Genomic DNA, 27,177 nt, shown 5'->3' with positions numbered 1-27,177 from the left:
AGTCGTGTTGTTTTTTTGTGTGTGCGTGTGAAACCCGACAATAGGTCGGTATGGCCACGGCCCTATTCTGTTCGGTCGCGGTCTATCCGCTATGTGGTGCCCGCGGCCTCGCTACCATCGGCGGTGAGAGACACCGTGAACATCAACTTGGGGAAAACCACGTAGAGTGCCTCCAACACTTTGGAAAAGGGCGTTACGTGGCGCGCTGGCGTCGTCCACAAATTCCGGACTTTGCTAGACAAAGGAGACTTTCACTTTGGAGACCGACCAGCGTGTGACCGTGGAGCCTGCCGGATAGAACATCAAATGGATTACCCTCCGGTCGGCCCCTTTCGAGCTGACCTTTGACGCAGTGAATGACGTGTTATCGGCAAATGGATCATTGCGAAAGTTCAGGTACAAAACGTACAAGACTAGCCTGGGAGTGTGTACAAGGAAACGTTGAGTGTGTATTGACATGAAGAAGCAGCTGAAAGACCACTTACTGAGTGCCTGCCAGACCCCACGGTGCGGGAAATGTCAAGCATATGGACATACAGACAGTGACTGTATTGTTAAGTGTGATGTATGTGATGGTGGCCACACGTCCTCGCACTGCCCGAGGCGTGTGGCATCGTATGCTGAGGTGGCTGCGGGGCAGTCGCACACTAAGATTGGAGGGAAAGGTGTGGGGGCTTCCACAGTTCCGCCCCCACATTCAACAGCTGCTAGGGTGGGGTCTCTGAGAAGGCGCCTGCTCCTGTAGCTCCGTGATTCGTGTTGGTTTGTTGGTTTAGTGTTATATAGCACCAAAGCAGCTCGGCTGTCTGCGCCAAACGTCCGGTAAAAATAAAGTAAATGTAGTAAAATTCATAAAAAGAAATGAAGGTAAAACAAAACAGCAATTAAAAACATAAAAAGGCATAAAACCAATGTTGACATCCAGTTTACAATGTTAAGAGAGAAACTACAGTAATAGCAGTTGTAAAAGACTTTCTGTTGCATAATGGCAGTTATCATAACCCGCCAGGAAGACTAACAGGTAAGTACAAGAACTACCGTCAGTCACCTGAAGTTGGTCTTTCCAGTCCTGGTGTCGAGTTATTTAATGTTATGGCCATTTTTCAATTTCAAATCGAACTAGAGAGATTGTGACTCTTAAAAGGGAACCACAATTAAAAAGGAGTAATGAATAATTATAAAACACTTAAATGACATTAAAAAGATTAATGGCCATTAAAAAACTAAAAACTTTATCAAGGTGGGCAGTGTCACCGTCACCAATAACATTGTCCAATGTTACGGACAGAACGTTTAAAATAGTGCCGTCATTGAGAGTCGTAACGACAGCAAGAAAGTAAAATGTGGCTTATTGTGATCTGAGTGTTACGCAAACTACATACTGGTGCATCAGTTACAGATAAAAGAAAACGATGAGTTAAAAAACTGTGACCAATGCGTAGTCTAGTTAGAACAACTTTCTCCCGAACCTAGATGGCCAAAGTCTAACTTACGGTTTTATTTGGAAAAGTTTGTTGTCGCGTTGCTCACTCCAAGTCGACTGCCAGCTGGCACGGAGCCGAGCCTTGAATACAGGACCATAGTCCATGTATGGAATAGGCACACTGGCGATAGTGCCAGAGCAGATAGATTTAGCCGCCGTGTCTGCAAGCTCGTTCCCGCGAATACCAACATGACTTGGTATCCAGAAAATCTGGATAGAAGTAGATGTTAATGACAAATGTGCCAGTTGGTTTTGAATATCAGTGAGAAAAGGGTGTGAACCAACGTGAAGCGATTCCAGGGCCAGTAGAGAACTAAGCGAGTCAGTATAAATAGTGCAGTTGGAGTATTGCTTAGCTTCAATATGATCCAGTGCAAGAGAAATGGTGTACAGTTCAGCAGTGAACACACAAGCTGTAGAGGGGATTCTGCGTGCAACCACCGAACCACAACAAACCATGGCAGAGCCCACAGAGTTACCTGATTTGGAACCATCCATATAAACTGGAATTGAAAGATTGTTTGAAAGATGTTCAGTAAATAAAAGACGGTACTTTCAATTGGGAGTATCTGCCTCTCTCAGATGACTTAGAGAGAGGTCACATTTGGGGACTGTAATAAGCCATGGTGGGATGGGCTGGCCAGTGGATTCTGCAAGTTATCCAAGGACAGACCCAATTCATCCACTTGCACCTGGCCACGATGGCCAAAAGGAGCAATGGCAGATCGTCTGTTCTGAAAAAGTGTGGCCCACCAAGGAAGGAAAACACATCCCCAGGCGGGATGCTTTGGTAAGGAATGAAGTTTCAAAGAATATAGTAAAGACAGTTGCAAACGGCAAAGGTGCAGAGAAGGTTCATGAGATTCTATGTATAAGCTCTGAACTGGGGAGGTGCAGAAAGCCCCAGTACAGGGTTGAAGTCCTTGATGATGAATGGGGTCCAGCATCTTTAAGGCCGAGAGTCTGACAGAGCCATAGACCAGTAATCCATAGTCGAGTTTCGATTGAATATATCTTTCGATATATCTTTAACATAGAACATCAATCTGTTCCCCAACTGGTGGTAGAGAGTACACAGAGGATGTTCAGTGCTCTTGTGCATTTGACCCATAGCTGCTATAAGTGTGGTATAAAGGTCAGCTTACAGTCAAAGATAAGCCTCAAGAACTTTGTCTCAGGAGGTCAGAGGTAGCATAACTTCACCAATACGGAGTTTAGGATCAGAGTGAATACCCAGTTGGTTTAAGCTGCATGCATATGGTTTTAGAGAGAGAGAAGTTAAAAGCCATTTGCTGTGGTCCACTTCAATACACGATCGAGGGCAGTTTGTAGTTGCCATTCAATATATTTCATGTTCGACAACTGACATGAGATTTAAAAGTAGTTGACAGAGCCCATTTGCAAAAGTGAGAGGGAGGTGTTCAGTGATGGCATTAACCTTTATACTGAAAAGTGTGACACTCAAAGCATAGCCCTGAGGAACCCCAAGTTCTGTAGAAAAGAACGGGAAAGTGACGAACCCAGACAAACTTAGGATCTCCTGTCCATTAAAAATTTTTTTAAATAAAATGGGTAAATGGCCACGTAACCCATATATATGGAGGTCTCGCAAAATGCCATACCTCCATGTTGTGTCATAAGCCTTCTCAATGTCAAAGAATATTGATACAAGATATTGTCATTTGAGAAAGGCTTCTCTGATTGACATTTCAAGTCTAATTAGGTGGTCCACGGTGGAATGCTGTCTTTGGAACCCACACTGGGTGGGCGAGAAGAGGTTGTTTGATTCAAGGAACCAAACAAGACGAGCATTAACCATCCTCTCTAAGGTCTTACAGAGGCAATTAGTCAAAGCAATTGGCTTAGAGAAAGGTGAGATAATAGCCTGGCGCCAGGCATTACGGAAAACATTCTCATGCCAGATCCAGTTAAAAACAGTGAGAAGAATATCAAGAGAAGCTGGAGATAGATGGCACAGCATATCATAGTGTACATCATCTGGTCCAACAGATGAAGGGCCAGTTTCAGTTCCACCAGTGGAAAGGGACGATTATAGTCAAAGAGATAGTCAGTTTGAAAGGAAAGAGGTGAACGCTTTGCCCGAGTCTTGATGGCCATGAAGCTGAAGGAACAAGCAAAAGTGCTAGACACCTGGCAAAAACTTTCACCTAGAGTATCGGCGATGCTCCAGACATCAGCTACTTCTTGGCCATCAGAGAGTAATATCAAGAGGGGCAGAATTGTAGTGCCCACTGACCTTTTGAACCCTGTCCCATATGACCTTGGGACTGGTGGTAGAAGATATGCCGGTTGTGAACTTAATCCAAGATTCCTTCTGGCTTTGACGTCTTACCTACCTAGCATGTGCACTGGCCCACTGAAAAGCGATGCAGTTTGAAAGTTGGGATATCTACGGAAAGTATCCCAAGCCATTTTTTTGAGCCATCCATGTCATGTGGCAGGCAGGATTCCACCACGGACGAGGATATAGTAGAAAATGTGTCGAGGTTTTAGGAATACATTGAGCAGCTGCTTGTATAATACAGTCAGTTGCTGCTGCCACATAGTCGTCTAATGATGGCTTACAGACAATAACAGGATCAAGTTCTGTGAGAGCAGTGAAAGAGGGCCAGTTTGCCTGATCCAGCTTCCACCAGGGTACGTGGATAGAGTGGTATTGACCACAGCCAGTCTTTCTCAAAAGTATACGAAAATGATCACTGCCTCGGGGATTATTGTCAACCCTCCATGAAAAATGGGAGAATAATGAAGGGGAGCAAACCATGAGATCAATAACAGTAAAGGACTGACTAGGTGCATGAAAATAAGTATAAGAAAAGAGAAAGGTTGTGATCAGAGAGCATATGCTTTACAGAGCGACCCCTCCTATCAATAACAGTACTTCCCCAGAGGGGTGATGTCTATTAAAGTCCCCCAGAATTAGAAATGGAGATGGCAACTGTTCAACGAGAGCATCAAGGTCTGATTGATCACATGTCTCTCCAGGTGACAGGTAGAGAGAACAAACAGTGATGGTATGACTCAAGGAAACACAGATGGTTATGGCCTCCAAGGGTGTGTTGAGTGACAAAGACAGGGTGGGCACATGCTGATCAACCAATAGTGCCACCCCTCCATGTACTCGTCCATCACACAGCCTGTCATTTCTGTACAGAGAAAACTGCCGAATGGTGACTGTATCAGCAGGTTTTAGAAATGTTTCTTGTAAGGAAAGACATACAGGATGGTTTTGATATCATCCAGATTAGAACGTAAACCTCGACAGTTCCATTGTAACAAGGTGGCCATTTTTAACGACGTGTAGGCGAATTGCCTGGAGAGCCCTTCTGTTTACGACCACGTGTTTTTTCCTTAGTATTCTTATTTGGGGAAGGTCTATCGACATCCATGGATCCTGCCCTGGGTCGATTAGGCAGGTCTTTGTTGTTGGAAGGGGATTTCAGTGACTGAAAACGCAAACAAATGATTGTTTTTTAACTTGGGGTGGGAGAAAAAGATTATCTGAAGAAATGCCTGTACCTAGAACCAAAGGATGTGGATCATGGGGTTTGTTGGAATGTGTGGGAGGAACAAAGATGGGTGTAGAAGTTGATTCATCAGCTTTTTTAACAATGTAGGTCAAAAGGCTTTTAATTTGTTTTGAGAACGATTCTCTTGAAGGCACAGAGAGATCTGTCTGCACTCCGACTGTAGTGGTGGAACGAAGTGCAGCAGCATATGTCCGAGATGAAGTGGTGGACAGCAATTTCCGAGCCTCAGGAAAAGTAATGTTATGAGTCGTTTTCAAACACTGCACCTCTTTTTCCTCCAACCATTTAGGGCAAGAACGAAAGTAGGAATAACCATTGCAGTTGGCACAATGTGGGTCCATTTCACACTCGTAAGCATCATGGTCGTTGCCACCACAACGAGCACATGTCAAGGAACCACGACATGACGTCTTTGAGTGGCCAAACCTCTGACATTGGAAACATTAGAGAGGGATTGCAATGTACGGCCATACCTTGCAATTTAGATAACCTGCCTTGATGGTGGCATGTGCACGTGGTGATGTAAATATCAAAACGAGGATATTTGTTGGCAGTGTAACTCCATCTTTGCAAGTGGAGATGCATGTCACTGCAAAAAATTCCTTGAGTGGAGAAACCAGCGAGAATCTCTGACTCGGGGACGTTCTTCAAATCCTTCTCGACATTAAACCTCGTGATGAATTCAAGGTAGCATGAGGAGTAATCTCAATAGGTACATCCCCAATAGCCTTTGAATTCAAGAGGAGTTCACTGTGTTGAGATGTGGATGTTTCAACCAATGTCTCTAGAACAAAGCTTCTTTACTGACTTTGGAGAGCCAGCAAGTCCCTCCAGTCCCTTCTAAATAAAAAATGGGAGCATTTGCCCTAAAGATTTTTCTAAAAGAGAATCTAGGATGAGAAAATGAGGTACAACTGGTGGTACAGACATTGAAGATTGATGATCGGAGTCTTCAAGATGTGATCGTTTACCTATTGACTGTTTTTCACTATTTTATTTAAATTTTTGTAGGAGGATCCATAGGAAAAAATAAAATTTCAGTGCCCACTTACCCTCCCCAACATGAAGCCCTACGAGGGGACGCACTACAATGTCATGCAAGGACACTGGGGCAACGTCAGGGTTTTCTAAGCACTGTACCCAAGCACCAGGATTAGACACAATGTCCACAACACCCATTGAAAACTTCCAACACTGGTACTTGGTTGACTCTACCCTAAGTGGACCAGCCGATTGACCCAAGGGGAGCTACCCAAAAGCTGCCCATCTACAGGAATTCAAGGCCAAAGTGGTGTGTTAGGGTTGGACCCCTCAACCAACAGGATCCTCTCCTCCCCTTCACGGGTCGCCATGCATGGCAAACACGTGGGTAGATGTTTATCTCCCAGAGGAGGTAACCAGAAAGAACAGAACCTTCCCTGGGAGGTCCCCTCACCATGTACAAGAATGTACCAAGGGGCCGTGATTCAGAAGGGAGGGTCTTGGTCCCCTGAGGAGAGTTGGGCCTCTCCAACCCTTGTTGGGGAGACTTCAGCCCCTGCGTAAGTGGGGAATGCTCTGGGAACCACTAAGGTGAGCGAGGCTTCTGAGGAGGCTCAGGGCCATCCTGCTAGACCAGATGCATTTGGGTCTCTGAGGGGGCTCTGGCCAGCCCAGTTGCCCTAGGGGTGGTATATGTTTCTGTGGAGGCTCAGGCCTCTTTGTCTGTTGATGTAGAGGTTGAGGGCTGCATTAGCATCCACATTTATGCTGCCTAAGTAAGTGTTGAGATGGAATCCTCTGAGGATTCCTTCTGTTCAAGGTGGACTGGCTGGGGGAGATGGTGCCTCTGAGGTGGCCCACGCTTCCCAGGCTGGTGGATAGGTGGTTCGGAGCTCTGAGAGGCCCCCTACCAAAGCATCGAGTGTAATGGGTAATTTGACCCCCTCTCCTGCCGACGCTGTTGATCCCACCCCGATGATGGACGAGTTACCATCACCTGGCTTACTTGACTACCTCGTTGACTTCCCCAGAAGCATTCAACAAAATCTGGTGCTTCTTAGGGACCTGTTCCATTATATCACAGACAAGGATAACCCTGCGATCTTTGTGTCCCTCGAACAGAACAAAGCCTTTGATTAAGTTCACCACAAATTTATGTGGTTAGTTCTCGAGAGATGTGGCCTTCTCCTGTTTTTGTACAGTTTGTGCAAGCCTTGTATGTGACCACTTCGAGCAGGCTCTTGATTAACGGTTATTTGACCTATTCCTTTCCCATTTTGCAGGGAGTTCATCAGGGCTGTTCGTTATCCCCTTCACTTTATGGATTGGTGATCAAGTGTCTGCTCTCTTCTCTGTATTGCTCGGTGTCGGTACGTGGCCTCCAGTTGTCAGGGGTGTGAATGTCAAGTATATTTCTCATACAGACTATGTGAACCTGTTCTTTGAGAACACAACATCTTTAGATTCAGAGCTGGCCATTGTCCACCATTACTCTCAGACCAGTGATGCCCAGCTCAACTATGTCAAGTTTTGGGCTCAGTGGTTGGGCAAATTGGCCTTGTCTGCCGACTCACCATTTGGACTGGATTGGACCTCCTCCCCAGCACATGCTTTGAGGTTCATTTTCTTGCATGCCATGAGGTTGCCTGGGGAAAGGTGATGCAGTGTGTTGGTTCAGCAGTGCATGATTACCACTACTGCCCTGCTCATTTGTTTGGCAGGGCAGAGGTGGTGAGGAGGAAGATACCTTGGGGCTATTCATCCTTTGGATGACTGCACTGCATGGGCTCTTGAATGCCATGTCTTTGTCTTCCTGTGGGGTGGCAAGCCTGAGACTCTGTCTCAGCTTTCCTTGATCCTGCCACCTCGCAGTGAAGGAATGGGCATCCCATATGTCTGAACACAGTGTCTTTCTCTCCTTCTGTCTACCACCTTTCACTGTTTGTCCTTGAAGGGTCATCCCTGTTGCCACCTCACTAGATTCTTGGTTGGCACAGTGTGCAGGCTCTTTGGTGTTCTATTGAGTCTGCAACCACAAATGTGTTTTGACCCTCCTTCCTGGTATGTGGACGCTGCTACACTGATCCAATGATGTCATGTCGCACCTGCCAATGCTCCGACAGACTCCCACTCTCTCTACCGCCTGCTGATCCCTGAATGTACCCACAGGATTGAGCAACACCACCTTGCTCTGCCATGGGACATTATTTGGGGCCTCGTTGTGCTGTGTCATGTCGATAGCTACCTCAAGGCTTTCAACTTGCGCATCGTATATAACATCCTTCCAGTGAGGAAGTGTACATTCCTGTGGAATTTTTGTACAACTGAGATGTGTCCTTTGTGTTACAGGTGGAGTCTGTCATGCACAGGTTGGTCCTCTGTCCAACATCTGTCCAGTGGAGATCTGGGAAAGTGTGGCCCACCTTTTCTGTGTCCCGCTGCTCTCGGCTAGGACCATTTTATACCATGTGCCAGTCATTTGGCCTTTTTTTTCCAGCATACATTAACTGTCATTAAGTACATCATATGGCTTGTTTGAAACTAATTTGTTTTTGAGTAGGCACCAGTGTCATACTTTTAGATACTGGGTGAAGCCAGGTATAAACTGTTACTCTGTCTTGAGTCGGACTTTCGGCAACTGAGCTATAGGGACTTTTTCCATCAGCTGCTGTAATTAGTACTGGTATGGAAACTTGATTTTTGGCATTATAAACCCTCAGACTTGACACTGAGTAGCTATTAAGAGACCAAACAAAATGTATTAAACAAAAATGTAAATAGGTATTAACTGTCTTACACAGGCAGCAGAACATTACTGAAACTGGTTCAACACAAAAAGCAAAGATGGCATCATTTCAGAATTAAAAATGTTTGTATAAAAGTTATTTGGTGGTGATGTTTGATGTCGATTTTGACTGGTTGGTTGTGTTGGAATCTCACTGGATGATTAGGTGTTTCTTACTCTTCATTGGTTGATGAAGTGGTTCTAGTGCTGATCTGAATGACAGTGATAAATTGTCCAAATCATCGATTAAACAAACATATATCGCCTATGACATTTCCACACATCAATATGTATAATATGGAAGAAATAATATGTTGAATAGCCACTACAAAGATTTATTTCTGACTTTTAATCATTTTGTTTTAACCATAAACATGGATGTCAAGTTACAATTTTACATGAATGAAAGTAGATAAAATAAAAGCAAGAATGCTGTAAAATACATCTTTGTTAAACAGCACAGTTATATTCATATGTAACTTACAGAACAGTAATAAATGAGTTATAATTTGTGCTTGTATTAAAATTCGTTTCTTTAAAAGATCATTACAAAAACAACAGAGAAATACATGATATACCTAAATAAATACAAACAAGCTTTAATTTTCACATGCCTAAACTTTTCCTCTTAATTTATATGATTATTAGCGTTTCTTTAGAGGATTGTCAATTATGGTGCTGAACAGCTGATTTCTAAACACAAAATCTTTAATCTGGTGAATGACATATACAAAGATGAACAATACAGCTGCATATTGAATCCAAGCCCATTTCAAAAGCTGCCAAAATCCAGTCTTATAGCTGGAAAGTTGTTAAGAATGTTATAGTAATGTTTCACAGGGTGATTATTTCACTTTTTGATATCTTTAATGATTATTAAACATAATAAACATCAGACTGAGATTTAGAAACCATTCTCACCAAGTCTACTTCACTAAATGTTATCATAAAACACTGTTAAATACAGGAAAAATGGATTTTATTAGTTAAAAATAAAAATATAGCATAAGAATATTTGTCCAAATTTAAATAAAAAAAACTGAAATAAATCATTCACTCAAATAAAAGAAAACAAACACTTTGATCTGTTGTTTATTATCACTAAAAGTCAAATCAACACATAACTTCAAGGCTTGTCTTAGACCTCCAAACGTTTAATTACTAAAACCCTCTCTTAACTGGTCTCACCCTTGTACTATTATTATAACACAAATTATTAATATTAAAAATTTAGTAAAATAACAAATTTAACTATTAATTAGATTTGAATGAGATTTCTTGTTTTGTAAAAACTGAAAATTATTTACGTTCAATAGCTTTATAACCAACTGGAAAAATAATGTCCAAATGGTAAATACATATTGATATAAAGAAATTAAATACCAGACCAACCAATAAATACACGTTGACCAAATCTCAGTTACTATTTTGTAAAATTTTCAAATACATTTTGAGGAAAAATGTCAATTTTACAAGAAAGAAGTTTGTCAACTTTGATGCTTAGACCTAAGTTAGTTTACTAAGCCTTAGGTTTCAGCCATGTAATGGCTTTTGCCAAAAGCAAAGTTCCTACATAAGAAACAAATTAAAACAGAAGATAATATTAGGTGCTTTTTATGAGTATTCATGTTTTAGAAGAGAAAAAATGCAATAAATGGAGAGTTGAATTTGTTTTTATTGATGGTGTCGTATTTTGAGGAAATTATTTTTTCTGTAACTCAAAAATCTCTTCTGGCACCTAAAATATCCATAATTATGCCCATGTGACATAATTAATTCAATATTAAAAAGATAAACTGGATTACACTCTCAAATGCAATATGCAAACAATAATTTTTCTTTGATTCCTCTATGTATAATAAGAAAAGATATAAAAAAACTTCTCAGTCTCAGATAATAGATTGATTACTCTTAAATGTAGAACTTTTTCTGAATTAATTTAATCAAATGCTTAATAAAAATAAAAAGAACCCTTCTTGGGTGTGTCATTGAAATACCAAGCATTTAAAAATGCTCAACAACTTAATAATAAGGTGGAAGTAAACATAAAGACACCATTATAATTTTCTGATATATTTAACCTTAAGTTTGCAGCTTAACCAGGAAAAAATCTTTGTTACTTAGTTATAAATTCTCAGATCAAATACAGCAGTACAATTTTTTTCAAGTTTAGTTGGTGTCTTATTTAGACCAAGTTTTAAAAATTCCACATCCAGCACAAAAACTGAAACTGATTTTGATGCAACTTTCAAAATGGTTGTTAATGACCTATTTTGATAAAGACTGACTGCTAACTTCCTTGTAAGCTTACCCAAATATTACCAGAAGTATTTCAATAACAGCAGTAACTGAGAGTGCATAAAATACCATCTAGAAACTATTCCAGAAAGGTAAAATAAGGATGCACTTTATGGTAAGCTTCACTGACATTTAAAACAACACAAAATTTTGCATCTAAATAATAAATCAAAAAAGCTTCTTTCCACTTTTCTTACTTAGTTTTCTTTATATTCTTTTTTTTTTTTTTGAAACTCTCTTTCCCATTTTTCCTTCATAACTTTCTTACAATGGATAACCAACCAAAGTTACATCAAATGTATTTACTGCACTTTAAACATCTTTCAATTTTATATATTTAAGTAATAAGACATACAGGATTGTTTTCTGATGCTTCCATAGTCTTCTACATTTCTTTTATATGCTTTTATAAAGAAAGAAAGCTACACAGAAATAAGCAACTGACTTTTAACTAAAAATATAAATTATAAAAAGATAAACTTATGGTAAAATTTAAGGCAAAGAATGTTGAATAATTTTCTAGAGCTATCATTTTTGTAACAAATCTGAAAATTTTCTGAAGTTTAAATAATTAAATTAATCACAAATCTGGATATGTGTAAATCACAAATTTATTATTGAAATTATTCCTTGAAAAAGAAAATCAATCAATCCATAACAATAATTAGTAACAAAATTGAATCCTTAATACAAAATTCTACTACAGCAGTAAGGATACATAATTGTTTCTTCTGGGTAAAGAATGTTCAAAGATATAATGAATGGTTTTTTTGCACCTCTTCCTGTTTTCCAATCTACATAGTCATTCCCTAAGTAAGTAGTAACTAGAAAAAGAAATATAAGATATCATCAGAAGCTACAAAGATAATTACAATACTAAAACTAATTAATACATACACTTATTTTCAGAAAAAATGTTTCAGAGAGATCTTTTTACAGCTTCTAGTAGTTCATCTGGCTTTAATTCTAAAACAGCAGTTCTAAATATATGTTTTGTAGCCTTTATTTAGGTGGTTCATGGAAAGGTTTCTTAATTAAAGAAAGAAAATGGCAGCATACTGTACAGATCCCATAATGTTCTCCTTACATAAAAAAACTTTTGAAGACCACTGCTCTCAAACACACTTGTGGTTGTTAAGGGACATTATTAGCATATGCATGACTGAAAGTTATGTTGTACTATTTATTATTTTGCATTACAAAATAAGTTGAACTTATTCTGTAATGACAATAATTATGTACTGCTGGCAATACTACTGAACTGGTCGTATTACACTAGAAACTAAAGAATACCAACTATTCATTTTGGACTGGAGTTTAAGAATTCTATAGAGTATGTTGGATTTGTAATGTTGAACTGGAAATAAAACAGCACTTTTATTCATGATGGTCTAAAAATTAAAAATTACTGCTATTATCAGTAAAGCTTAAATATGCTAAATAAATTTTTAGGAAATAAATAACACATGAAGTCTGTAGTATATAACACTTTCAGGCTTATAAGTTAATAATTTAAATATCACATGTACTAACAAACCAAATTATGAAATATTGCATGACAATGCTTGTACAGGGTGTTCGGAAAATCACTGTGCAATTTTGTCTGTTAATAAATATATAAGTGCACAGTGACTTTCCGAACACCCTGTATTTAAAATAAGCAAAATATCAACTGAATATTTTACAATCACCTAAGACTTTTTTCCTTACTAAACTATAGCAATTATTACACCTACTAGTGTAAGTTGGAGTACTCACATTTCATTCATAAGCAAAATTTCAAATATTATGATATTGAATAACTTTTAAATTTTCAATTGTCAGTCTAGAGCATAATAAACTAGTGCTAATTTTTCTTCTCTTCTACATTATATTTTGAACACAAAAAGGTGAATACCATAAACAAAAAGTTGTCCATCATATTCAAGAATAAGAGAAAACAGTACTCACCATTTCGTCTAGCATAGGAATTTAGTATTTTTTCTATAGTATACTTCTCAGTATTAAGCTCTTTTGGATCAATAATAGGAATCTGAAATTAGTAAACAAATTACAAGTCCATTAAATAATAGAATCATTACTTGCATTACCAAGAATAAAAATTAGTATTAGAATTATAACTTTCTCTTTTAGAATATTATGTAATAACTAACATATTGTTTCAATGCACTGTAGAAACAGAAGTCCCAAGTAATACAGATACAAATTCTAATGCCATATATCAACATATTTAAATTTTAGATTTGATAGTGGTTACTTACATATATGCATATCAATCCACTTGAACCGACAGCATATTTATGTCTGAACAGATTAAATAAATGAAAAGTGAACGAATATGAAGTTGTTGTGTGAAATATTTGCATAAGGTTATGAATACCTGGGAAAATAACAAAGAAATATAGAGATGTGTCTAAGTATTTGTTAATTAAGAAACTGCTTGATTTTATTAGCAAATCTTCTCTGACTTTTCTCCTGTTAATGTTAGATATTTTTTTTAATTTGTTAATAATTTGTGTAACTACTGTAGTAGGGAATTGGTGAAAGATTTAGTTAAGTGTGCAACTTCTTTATCAATATTTTCTGTGGTGCATACAAAGTATTCTAAATTTAGGAGGCCTTTTAGACTGGCTATATTTTCATGGATTATGGTATTAGAAAACTAGTTCACGTAATTTCACTACTAAATAAAATTATTTTGACATATGCACAACCTACAGAAAGACAGTTTACAATGAAAATATCTACAATAATGTTTTTTAACATTAACATCACACAAACCCAGAAGATATAAAAGATGGCTCTCAGAGTCATACAGGTTACACTAAGTCCTTCTTCATGTAAGTTTGGGTTGACATTAGGTATGGGAGGTAAGGAAACCCTGTGATAGAGAAAAATGGCAAAACATTTTGTCATATTCTCTGACAAATTGACAAAGAAGAAGAAGAGACAGAATTTAAGGGGGGGAGAGGCACTACACATGTGGAAAGTCCAGCCTGACCTGCAAGGAACCAGTCAAATGCCACATATAAAGACAGATTGTAGAAATTGCAGGATGAAACACAGACAAGTGAGGCTGACAGAGGAAGCACATGCAAAGAGAAGAAGTAATGACTGAAGCAGCTGAATTAACCTCATAACTGAAAGCATCATTTTTAAGTTTCTTTATACATATGAAACCAAGTTACATTCAAAATTTATTTAAACCACTTTATTATGAATGTATTTCAATGAAATTATTATTATCAAGTACATTATAACTGAAAGTTTTATATTATCTAAGTTTGATTATTTTACTTCAAAAAGAAATATCTTAAACAGCAATTTGAAACTGTACATTTTTGCTGTCACGTGATCTACTTGTGGTTAAAAGTTCTCAACTTTTAAGAACTGATAGAGAAGAAACTGTGCACTTGGAATGCACACACTTATGTCATACAACCACAACATACAATACAAATGTTTTAGATTACTTTCTCATGCCCTTAAGAATAATTTTTCCCCCTAAGAAACCAATGTAAGATTTCCTTAGTTTAACATTAGTCAAAGCAGTGTTACTATGAGAGAGTTTGAAATTAAATGGTATGCTTATAACTAATAGAAGGAGCAGATTTTACTCTTGAATGCTGTTACTGCAGTGGTTGTTTTCAACTGTGGTGAAACAAAGCTAAGTACAATGTTCTCTCAAAGTATAAATAGCACTTTGCAATTGTTTCTAACCTTATATGTATTAGTTTGACAGATAGCTTGTATTTAAGTTTTACTGTTATATTTTAATGAAATATGGTTTATGACTTGAAATACATAATTGAAGGATTTAATGATTTTTTATATATTTAACTTGTCACATGGATCATGAGTGTATAAATGTTACATATTATAACTTATCTTGGACAAGCTTCTGATTTATTATGTTACATATCACATTTTCAAATAGCCAGAAATTTTAATTTATTAGTTAATTGAATGTCAATATATTTTAAATTTATAATATTTTCCACCAGTTTTTCTTTCTTAACACAAATATATTTTAATATATAAATAACAATACAATTTATAATAATTATAACAAATAATGATTTACATACAAGTTTCACAAACTTATAAATATTACAAGACTTCTATCTGGTCTGGAACTGAATCTCTTATCAATGGTTCATGATGAGCAAATTAATTCTATGTCAATACAGAGGTGTACTACTCTTGAAGGAAATGCTAGCTAGCTCTAATCTTGGCTGATCTTACATGGTTTACAAGCTGACTCTTCACCAAACAAAATATCTAAAGCCCTCATAAAAACACTAATGTCCAAAGTTAATTCTTTGAAGTTGAATGGTTTATAATGTTCAGAAGCTATAAATGTAATTCGATTAATAAGCATTTATCATAATTATAGTTCCCAAAGTTTATAATACAAAACTGTCTCTTCATGTTCCATTGATTAGCTTTTATAAACTTTAAGGTGAGGTTCTCAAAAGTTTAGTTAGACACAATACTGGCAATCACCAGTATTACATACACATATAGTGCATTGTTAATTCTTTAACTTGAGAATCTTCTACAAATTTAGAGAACAAGTGGAACTTTGGCAATACATATTTAACAATACAAGTTAATGCATTTCTAAATATATAATAAACAGAAACAAAAAGAGATACTGAATTAAACATATAATATTAAGTGCCTTTGCCTTTTATGGACCAAACTTCCTTTTATCACTTTTTTTAACACAATATTAACATCTTACTTACATTAAATCTTTCATCACGTCCTTTGTGACTAAGTGGTTCTCGTTGATGAAGTCGAAGTTCCCCAACCATAAACAACTGAGAGCCAGGAAGAGGGCTATTATAAAAGAAATATCCTAATCCCTCCATTTGTAGATTCGAATAAGTCTTCAAATAGAAAACAATGTTCTTTTAATAGCATGTTAGAGATATAGGAAACTATGACAAACACAAATGAAATATATTTTTAAACTGAACTTCTAACTATACGTTGAGGTGTGTTACAAAGAGTAAAGACAAAATTTAATGAACTAATAACATGTATAAATAGTCATGAAAACACAAGTCACTACATAAATAATCCAAAGACACTATACAAAATCCATTAATTTCTTTAGAAGAAAAATATATATTCAAGAAATAAACATTAAATACTCAGACTATCTGCTAATACAAATTTACTAAACTTTTCTTCAATGGCAATTATATTTTTCAATGATTATTATGTAGCAATATTATAATTGAACTGTAATTCACTTGCTCACCATTCTAATTTTAACAGTTAATTGAAATGAAAAAAAACAGCATACTAACATATAACTCATAATCAAAAAACAGCAACATCTTTACAGAATAGACTTCCTCATCATCACGTAATGGCATTTCAACCTTCAGTTCAAGTGAATCAAATCTTCCATCTTTATTTACATCCTCTTCTTTCGTCTGTAATAACGATAACAAACACATGCAACCCAGTCTCAAACTTAGTTATTAAATAGAATTAAGGCAGTAGCTCACAATCAACATATTCTGTAACATCTACAGTAAGTAACAGAAAAGAATTTTTCATGAAGTTACAACAAATACTATCTCAATTACACATATTTATACACACATGTATATTTTCAAATGCAAATGATATCATAAATAGTTATCACACTGACCATAGTTGTGGCAAAAAATTACAATTTTTGTATGGTATATCAGAAACAAAACAACTAGTAAAATATATGAAAATTAATAAATTGAACACACACATATATATATATATACATCATATACATATGTGAAAAAAATCACAATATTTTCTAGCCCAAGAACAATATAAAGTAGACTGCTACAACTTGTGGTACCTTTAGAATTAAGAGCAATGATTATCCAGACTTCAGAAATTATGGATGGCTGTTTGAAATGAGATTGAGTGGCAAGTGTGAAGAATAACATCAATTAAAAATTGCAATTGAATTATAAGGAATCAGTTACTTCATTTTAACTTTCCTTCTTTTGGGACAGGGCAAGGGTCAAAAGCCATTTGACCACATTTGTTGACTTGCATTCAAAATTTTATTAAACTATTATTTTATGAATGTACATCAGTAATTTTGGAATCAAACTGTAAATTGTTATTCAAACTTTAATATTATACATGAGTTAATTTCTTAATTTAAAAGTAAATATTAAAAGAACATATCTAAATATAGATTTCAGTGACTCCCATGGTATGTTGAATGCTGCATAGGTTAAATTAAAGGTTTGTGATTTCAAAATACTAAGTCTATAGTTTTGTACATATTGAGAACTCAAATTACTAATATTAACAAGTTAGAATATCAAATAAGAACCTCTTGTCTTTTTATTTTGCTGAGATGTGGCTTATGTACTGAATCAAACACAGTGACCCCATTCAACTCTTTCCATTTTTGGAAACAGTTCCTTATATGTACATTTTCAACATATGACATGCGAATAACCAGTCAACAGTTTAGTATGTGCCATAGTGGTTTTCTCAGCTATTTTAATCTGTGAAAAAGCTACCATATTCTTTTGCACCAAGATTTCAAGGAGGTAGGTTGTGTTTTTAGTCTGCTCGAAATTTTTTTGTAAACCTAATTACAGCTTAGTTATTAAGCTTAATAAATTATAGTGAAATTCTGTGGTATCAGTATAGTTATTTATGATTATTTGGTTATTAAACTGTATGTATAAGACCTTAAAAAAATTTTGTTTGATACCATCCACATACAAAATTTTAAAAGGCTTAGTAACCTATGTCCAGCAGCAACCAAGTTCAAAGGCTGTAGCTAAAAGAGATAATTGTTAGCCTTACTTCATTTGTTGTTCTATATTTTAAGAAAAATAAGTTTCAAAACTTATTTTGAAATAATAACAATCTATATACATATATAATGTATAATAATTGAAATCTGACTGTATATTACACAATACCAGTCCACTAAAACACAGCCAAGATGGGATCACTTTGTAAAAACCAAAAGTCACTTTTATATTATTGGATACAGTAACATGAGTGAACATGCATCACATCAATGCAAATTATGTAATGCTAGCTAGACACAACTGAAAGGTCAATATAATAAATATATAATGTTGTGAGACTTAAGCTACTTAGACTATACATTTGAATTTTCATGTTATATTATGTACTCATTCTGGTGCAAAAATAACAATTTACATTTATATTTCCTAATTTTTTTTAATGATGGTTATGAGACTGGTATACTGACAGACCCCACATAGTTAGAGTATAGAAAATAACAAAGTATAAACCATTACTGAAAACAAGCATCTAACATATTTATGTTTTAAGAGATTACACAAATATTTGAGATTTTTCAGATGATGAATAGTTTTTTAATCATAACATGAAATCACTTCTCACTTGGACTAGTAACAAAACAAACTTAACATTTTCACAAACAAATCTTTAATAAAAATATTACACTAAAATATCTGATTTTTTTCTGTACAAAAAAGTTGTAATCTCTACTAAAAGTCAACAAAATTTTGTGAAGATACATCTAATGTATGAAGGATTAATGGGGTAAATATTTAATAAATGTGTATATGAACTCATGTATTTTATACTGAATCCATTATGAAAGGGTTAATAAATAATATTTAAATGGAATACACCAAACAAAGCAATTTACAACATGAACTATAAAATGATACCTAACTTAATTCGCTTAACAAATTTTTAATTCATTCAAATACTTGTTGATATGAAGCCTTAAACAATGAGAGGTTTCTAAGTTATTTAATAACTCATAAATAAAATGCCCCTGCATGCAATGCTATACAAAAATTGTACACTGTTAATGTCACCAAGAAGTGACTGCACTGTGACTCATTCATCAAAAGTCTCAATTACTGTAATTAAAATACTTTTAATACATCTATGCATTATATATAAACCCTGGATTTTTACAGAATGCTTACAAACATGTTATTTTCAAAAGTTACATTAAATTAGCTTTACATGATTCTTAAAAATCACAAAGAGTAGTTTTTCACTATTGAGGTCTGCACTCTCCTCAAATTGCATTACTTAACTTTCAGTTTACTTTTTAATGTTTTTTTTATTTACTTAAGATCTGTAGAAAAAATTCTGACATATCTGCTAATTTTTGTCTTCAGTTGGTCTTCTCCATGAGTGTTTTTAAAAAAAGATGAATATTTTGTTAAACCATTATTTAACATGAGATCTCCAACTTAACCAGAGAGCATTTGCTAAACTGCTCTCATCCACTTAAATCCAGGAATTTATTGTATTACCTGGAAGTTTTTCAAAATAGAGTTTATTTCATGAAGAATCAAATAGCACAAGACAATCCTGAAAGTAGTAAATACACATACAAATACAATGATTATACAGTTAGTAAGAGAAATATTTCCCTGAAAACATACATTATTCTAATATGAATAACAATAACATTCTCACCCAGTATTTTCAGGGATGTTTCAATGCAGGTCCCTCATCATAAAATGATGAGTGTGAGAACAGATTATGGAGGGGAGTGTCAATAATTAGTTATGTTAGTGAACTTTCTGCTGTGTTGTGCTTGTTCTACTGTAGACCATCATCCAAAGCTGCTCAACATTGGTACTGTATGTTACTCTTTACCCATACAGCTCTCAACCTATTGCAACTTTAGCAAAATGCTTGGCAGATTGCACTATATATGCTTTCCTGAATTTCCAAATTTTTGTAATAAAACTATTCACTTAGAAAACTACTGTAGTTCTTCCTGGTTAAGTCAGATATTACTTGTTAAAGTCAGCAAATGATCAACTGCCAATCTCTACCTCCAATCTGTGAATCACATAATGTGTATGACACATGAATAAGCTTAAAATTAGTCTTAATGTATACTGTGTTAGAATAATTACAAAATTAATGTTAATATATATTTAAATTAATTTCACTTTTAAATGTTTCAGCTACATCACATACAATGCTTGTATTTCTTGTACACAACTATGTTTTATAGTTTTTCTACACACTATAAAATTATACAATTTATTAATCTTTATTTCAAAGTCACTTCCATATATACATATGAGCTAACATTCCTCAATGACTTCTGTGATACTTCATTACGTGATGCAAATGCCAAAAGTTTTGAAGGTGAAAAAAATTTATAAATCTAAATTTGAATTATTCTTGCTTTTTTGTTCTTTGTGGATGATTAAAAATGTCCATTATCACAATTATGTGCACTAAAAGTAATAACAATATTTCTTATCTAGAAAATACACAACACAAATTAAGTAAAATAGTGTTGAGGGTTGTTAAAAAGAGAAAGAATAATACAACTTGTGGACAAAAAAGATTATTCAATTTTTCAAGACTGTCCTTGCTCACCCATCATAATGAAATGGAAAAAAATTAAACTCCCCTTTACGTTTAAAGAAATCATCAATACTCTCAAGATCCTGTAAAGTACTGGCATTGACTACTGCTAAAAGCAAGTCTTTCCATATGCCAACTTTCACAGAAAAATAAAACCATCTTATTGGAGTTTCCTATGTTTTCTATGTCATGGCTTTTTATCCACTCATTCTATTCTCTTCAAAATACAGTATGAAGAAATCAAAATCTAATCTACTGCTACTCTCCACCCCAGACAATGTTTTAAATATCAATAACATCACCATTTACTTTTATTTAAAAAAAACAACATATCTTAACATATGCCTGTAATATAGCTTTTCCCTCCTCAGAATTCAGCCTCTCTGTGAACTTTTTCCAATGTGTCAATATCCTGTCTTAGAGGAGGCAAAACTGTACACTATCTATCAATTTATGCTTTGTACAGAATAATAATTACCTCTTTAAATTTTTGATACAACTATAAAATTTTATTAGCTTTACTACTAGAAACATATCACAGTTTTCACAGCTTGAAGAACTTACTGACTACTATGCTAAAATTCTTTTCTTCAATGATAATAACAATATGGTTCACATCTATATTAACTGCAAAATCCAAATTATTATAGTCTAAATTCAAATATATAGTCCAAATTACCAATCAAACTAAGCCATTATGTAATAACCTAACATCCTTAATACCACTAGAAAAATTTTAAAAAGTTTAGTGCACTCAGCAAACTTTACTGATTCTTTAATTATGCCCCTATTAGTAATACTAATTTAAATAAAAACAAAGATCAAGAATAATCAATGATTAGAGCTCAAAAATTAACTTAATCAAAATAATTGATACCTATCATCATCAATTAGTGTTTCTGATTATTTCAGCTAGCTTGTCAGTAAACTAAATTTTACCATTATAATTTTTCATTATTACTTTTGATTAACTCAAGTTTCTTCAGCTTCAACTGACTAGTGTCCTTACCCATGGAAATGATAAACAAAAAAAATGAGTAATCAAAATATTGCATTACATTTGTTTGTTTAAACACAAAGGTACACAATTAGTTTTTTGTACTCTGCCTACAAAGGGCATCAAAACATGACATTTAGCACAGTTAATTCTTTGATAGATTATTTAGGCACAATATTCATGATGAAACTTAGGTGAAAAGACATCAAATGCCTGTTATGAAAACACAAGTGTAGAGAATAACATTTTGAAAGACTTCCACCTTTCATCTTCAGGTCATTATATGTATGGTAATATCAGTTTTTATAGTATTCTGGTGGATTGTGGAGAGCATGTTAAGATTTGCAATACGATTGCCATCAAAATTGATTACCAAAATATTATAGAATGTTTTGAACATTACACCTCCTCCTCCATCAAAAACACCCTGAAGAAGACTACAACAGAAAAAAACAAGATAAGAAAAATACTACCACCACTACTACTAACATTTACCTCCCTCTACATGCAAAATGTCAGTGAAAAACTAAAATGCAAAGTAAAGAAATTCAATACAGACATCCAGTGGAAACCCTGCAAGACATTAATATCCATTCTGTTGAAAATAAACAGAAACCTACAAATGAGAAACTCAAAAACATTTATAAAATTTCATGTTCCTGCAACAAAACATACAATGGACAAATGGAAACAAGACTCATAACAAGAATAAAAGAACATAAAGACAGTACAAGACTCACAAAAACATAAAATTTAGCCATTTCAGAACACCATATGAAATTGACACAAAATAAACTAGGAAAAATTAGAATTATCAACACAGACAAATTTTGGAAGTGAAAAAAAATAAAGAATCATTTTACATTAACATAATAAAACATTTACTGAATAGAGATTACAGATTACAGTTACCCTGTGTCTACTATTGGTTGAATCTACAGGAAAACTCTCCACCAATCAGAATACTCCACCACTACCAGAATTCACAATCCACCAGAAAACTATAAAAACTGATAACACCATACATACAGTGACCTGAAAAAGAAAAGCAGACTTTACACTCATGTTTTTATAATAAGCAGTTGCCATCTATTCAGATAAGTTTCAACACAGTAAATTTATTTTTATCCACATTATGTGATCACTTAGCCATCTCATAGGAGACTAATTCATCAGAAAACCAAACAATTAATTACCAAGCTTTACCCCCCAGTGTACAAAAGTCGAGTAACTCTTGTCTAAATGGACTATGTTAATAACAGTCTTTAGCTCTCTCTCCCATCCAACCATCACACTTTTTCCTCTATTATGATGAGAAATAACATACTTGAAAAATGGTAACAAATTAATAAGATGAAATTTTCCTCTGATGAACACATTTATAACATTTAACTAGTAGGTTTCAAAAAGGTTCTTCCATCAATCTCTCTTAAACTTTGTATCTCAGGGTGACTGGTACAGGTATCAACACTTTTACTAATAAGGCAGAGAACAAGATTTCAACCTTCTTAGGTCATCTTCAGGTTAACAGAGAGAGAATTTGCAACTAACCATTGCCGTGCACGTCTTAACAACAAGAATGTAAACGGATATGAAATTGCAGGGGGCATTGAAGTTAGATGACAGGTTTATTAATTAGTGTAAGTATAAAGGTGTTCCTTTATATTGCTTTAATTTGGTTTTAGTTGCTGTATAAGTAGGGCTTCTTTGATTTTGCATTTGTTTATATTTGTTTCCCTACTTGATATCTGGGTGTTTTCTATGGTTATGTCTTGTTTATTTGATTTTCAATGTTAAAAAACTGTGTAAAGGTGTTTTTTATGTTCTTTGAATCTAGTTTCCATTTTTCTACTTGTTTCTCCAATATAGAAATCATGGCAGTTGTTGCATTGTATTTTATAAATTATGTTGGTATTGTGTTTGTCAGTGTAGTTTTTCATAGTATGGACTTTAGTTTTGCACCTGATTTTTGAATAAATGTGGTGTTTACTGAAATGTTGTGTTTTGTTATAAGTTTGTTTCCAAATATTGGTTATTTTTTCACAGATGTCATAAACATATGGTATGCAGCAGTGTACGGTTTTATAGTTTGTTGTATCTTGGGAATTATTATCATTTGTTTATTGTTGATTGTGTTGTTGATGTAGTTGAGTGTATAATCTTTTCCATAGTTTTTGTAGGAAAATTTGTTGATGATGTGTTGTTTTATTTTATTGATTTCATCTTTAATTTTATCAGGTAAGCATAGTTTTGTGGCTGTGTTTATTTTGTTTCTTAATATGTTGAGTTTTTGTTTTGTTTCATGCACTGAGTCCCAGGGAATGTATAGTCCAGGAATTTTACCCACTACAGAAGTTAAATTAACTGGCTTATAATTTCCATGGAAACATTCATTACTCCCTGTGAAACTAGGTGTAACATAAGTAATTTCCCAATCCTCAGAGCCCACTCATTACTGCTCTACCAGCATTGAAGGGACATGCTCATACATCTGATCTTTCACCTCCTATAAAACCCCTAGAAAAACATTTTTTGTCAGACTTTTATTAGTGTCCTTTATGAATTTTAATAAGATCAAAATAACATGTTTTAGTTGATCTGTTTCTTTAATTGCAGTACACAGTTCGTGTAATGCCTGTCAGTTGAATGCCATTCTAGTCAGATCAAATCAGTTTGTATATAGCATCTCAACCTAAACAGTATAAATGTCTGGCCAATATATTTTGAAACTGAAACAGATGTGGCAAGACACGACATTAAATAAAGGGAAAGAACATAACATTATCATGAGCTCATTCATGCCTTTCTTTTCATTACCTCAACATCTTATCAACATTTTTTTGACACAAGAAATGAAGAATGTTTTCTTGAGACATCTCAATGCTGGTAATCCCCTAAATCATCTATCCCCTTCTCTTTCATATTATCTGATATTTGTTTTCTACAAAACTTTAAGCTTTACAACGATGAGATATTTCTGTTGACAAACCTTTATAACTGGTATTCGAAGGTTATTTTGAACAACGTTGTTAAGCTGAGGAAATGTACTCCACACAAGAGTTCCTCCATGGATTTTATTTTCTAGTATAATTATAAGTTGATGTTTAAAATGTACATCTGGCTGTTCTTGATATACTTCAGTTTTCTTCCAGAAACCTGATATTAAGCAGAGAAAATATTACTTCATGTGTGTTAACATTAAAAAAAATACATTTAAATGTTTACTTCTGTCTTACAAGTTGATGATACATTTAATGATTACTTCTAGTTACAGGACTTTAGGTTTACTTTTATTATAACCTAAGTTATACTCTAGAATTTGTTTTTCAAAGTGAATGAGTTTAGTATGTTTCACAATTTCATGGAAAGACATACAAAGAGCTGATATGCACAACTATCTCTAATTTTGAACTGAGAAACTAAAGGGAGGATAGCCAACCAACAAAACCCTACCACTCAGAATCTCATTAAGAGATTGACTGTTACTCTTATGATGCATCTACAGCTTAAAGTATGGTGGGGAATATTTTGTGGTACTGTACAGACTTAAACCCAGTTCAAAAGCTTCATAATACAGAGCTCTACAACAAGACCAACTAATGCTTCACATCTGAACTTGAAACTACTTATAAACTAACACACTCAGAAATATTCAAATGAACATTAACAGGTAGAGACTGACCAACCATTGACACTACAGATTTTCTTTGCATACTTTATACATCTACACTGCAAGTCTCATTTTGTTTTTGCTATATGTATCAGAAAAATTTTATGAATCTGTTGCACTCAATCTCAGTTGTCACTTGTTAACTTAAACTTCTGTTACTGAATTGTTTTAAAATATTGGCCAGTCTAAATGACACTATTAAATTTATATTTACAGCTTCACATATACTATATTGACTTAACTGGTGCAAGAAACATCTCACACTCTGAATCCTGTTCCTAAAGTTCTAAATTCCCAACACTCCCACACACGAATAGATTGTCCTAAGTATAAGAAAGTGTCCTACATGCAGAGTTATGGCATCATGGGTCAAAGCACTTAACTCCTTGTCCCTAATTTCATATTCTGTAATGGATAACTTTACAAATTTCCATTTTTATTATAACTTAAGCGACAGATTGAATATCAGCAACATTTTTGGGTTCTATAAATATAGTTTATTGGGGGTGTTTTTCAGCTACAATTTATTGCCACTGGCAACAGACAGCTTTCTTTGTTTTTGTTAGTCTCATAATACACATCTAGATTGTAGTTTATATATATATATATATATATACACACATACATTTGGTAATTGTAACAAATCTCAAGTTCAGCTGTCACTGAGAATCAACATCACCATGAATCTTCAGTTCCAAGTCAAGGAGATTGAAATTAAAAATTCTAGCTTTGCTTTAGTAAGTACAATTTTACAGTTGTGTATAATTTTTATTGATTCATATCAACAGCATAAAATTATCTCACCCTCTGTTAAGTCTTATATTTAACATGGTTAAACTTACCTTGGCTTCTGTATGCGATTAAAAACGGAGGTACAAATGTCAAAATCAAGAAAACTATATAAATGGGTGTAACCTTCGAACAAATACTTGTTTTGTATGTTTGTACGATGCAATGGGAAAACACTTTATATACTGCCATTTTTAAAAAAATGTGTAAAATGTTTTAAATTTCATCACATGTCAATAAATCATACTTTACAGTTTACTACAACAACGTGTTTACAGCTAAAACTAAACAAAAACCTAGGTTACGAGTACTAACAGTTATAAGATAACGCATGCCGCAAAAAAAAAAAAAAAAACGACTTCCGGCAAACATGTAACTCCATGGTATTATCGAATAAAAGTAAATATGTCCAAACATAACATAAAAATAAGAACATAATAACATTTAAAAAACAATCATTGATGATAAATATACAGTAATAACATTTTTATGTGGAATAATTTGAGTACAAAAATATGTAAAAACTTCTACAACACAAAAATTTATCTGGTGAATCTTTCCTATTCAATTCTATTAGGGCCCGGCATGGCCAAGCGTGTAAAGCGCGCGACTCGTGATCCGAGGGGCGCGGGTTCGCGCCCGTGTCGCGCTAAACATGCTCCCCCTCCCAGCCGTGGGGGTGTTATAATGTGACGGTCAATCCCACTTTTCGTTGGTAAAAGAGTAGCCCAAGAGTTGGCGGTGGGTGGTGATGACTAGCTGCCTTCCCTCTAGTCTTACACTGCTAAATTAGGGACGGCTAGCACAGATAGCCCTCGAGTAGCTTTGTGCGAAATTCCAAAACAAACAAACAAACAATTCTATTAGAACTATTGGCATAGATACGTTCCTTGTTTCTATATTTGACGGAAAGGTGAAAATTACGAAGGAGGAAAATTTGCATCAGCAAGGATGAACTCAGGATGAGTCTAGAATACACAAAGTCCAACGTTCATTTCATTGGCTTATCAGAAAAGATGTTAACAGTACACGTAACGGGTAATGTGTCGGCGTTATTGATTCAAAGTTCAAGATCATGTCCGGACTGGCCATCTGGCAAATGTCATAGATGCCGGTGTACTCAAGGTCCGGTCATCGTTAAAACATTAAAAAAACAACAGCAAATGTAATCAATGTTAAAATAAAAAACGCTCTGTCTACTCCTAGTTTTTATTTATTTTTATTCGCTGTGAATACATGCGT

The 27,177-nt window shown here is 34.8% G+C and overlaps 1 protein-coding gene across 1 annotated transcript; it reads right to left on the bottom strand.

Moving 5' to 3' along the window:
• Positions 1-9,119: 9,119 nt before the first annotated feature.
• LOC143237047 (transmembrane protein 231-like) lies at positions 9,120-26,290 on the bottom strand. The gene is made up of 7 exons (XM_076475880.1): positions 25,989-26,290; positions 24,466-24,632; positions 16,420-16,548; positions 15,850-15,993; positions 13,049-13,130; positions 11,817-11,922; positions 9,120-9,601 (listed from the first exon to the last, which is right to left on the bottom strand). The coding sequence occupies exons 1-7, from the start codon at positions 26,125-26,127 to the stop codon at positions 9,445-9,447; spliced, it is 924 nt and encodes a 307-aa protein (XP_076331995.1). The 5' UTR covers positions 26,128-26,290; the 3' UTR covers positions 9,120-9,444.
• Positions 26,291-27,177: the final 887 nt, after the last annotated feature.

This window comes from Tachypleus tridentatus, chromosome 13 (genome assembly GCF_004210375.1).
Source record: "Tachypleus tridentatus isolate NWPU-2018 chromosome 13, ASM421037v1, whole genome shotgun sequence".
Taxonomy (NCBI): domain Eukaryota; kingdom Metazoa; phylum Arthropoda; class Merostomata; order Xiphosura; family Limulidae; genus Tachypleus; species Tachypleus tridentatus.
This window is presented reverse-complemented; position numbering and strand designations above follow the sequence as displayed.

What these genes read in the sequence shown, in the direction of transcription:
- LOC143237047 (XM_076475880.1), bottom strand. Translation starts at nt 26,127, where the DNA reads ATGGCAGTATATAAAGTGTTTTCCCATTGCATCGTACAAACATACAAA. An exon ending in TTCGAATACCAGTTATAAAG is followed by an intron (nt 16,549 to 24,465) that starts GTTTGTCAACAG and finishes TCGTTATTACAG; the next exon opens with ACGAAAGAAGAGGATGTAAA. An exon ending in GACGTGATGAAAGATTTAAT is followed by an intron (nt 13,131 to 15,849) that starts GTAAGTAAGATG and finishes TACTAATTTCAG; the next exon opens with ATTCCTATTATTGATCCAAA.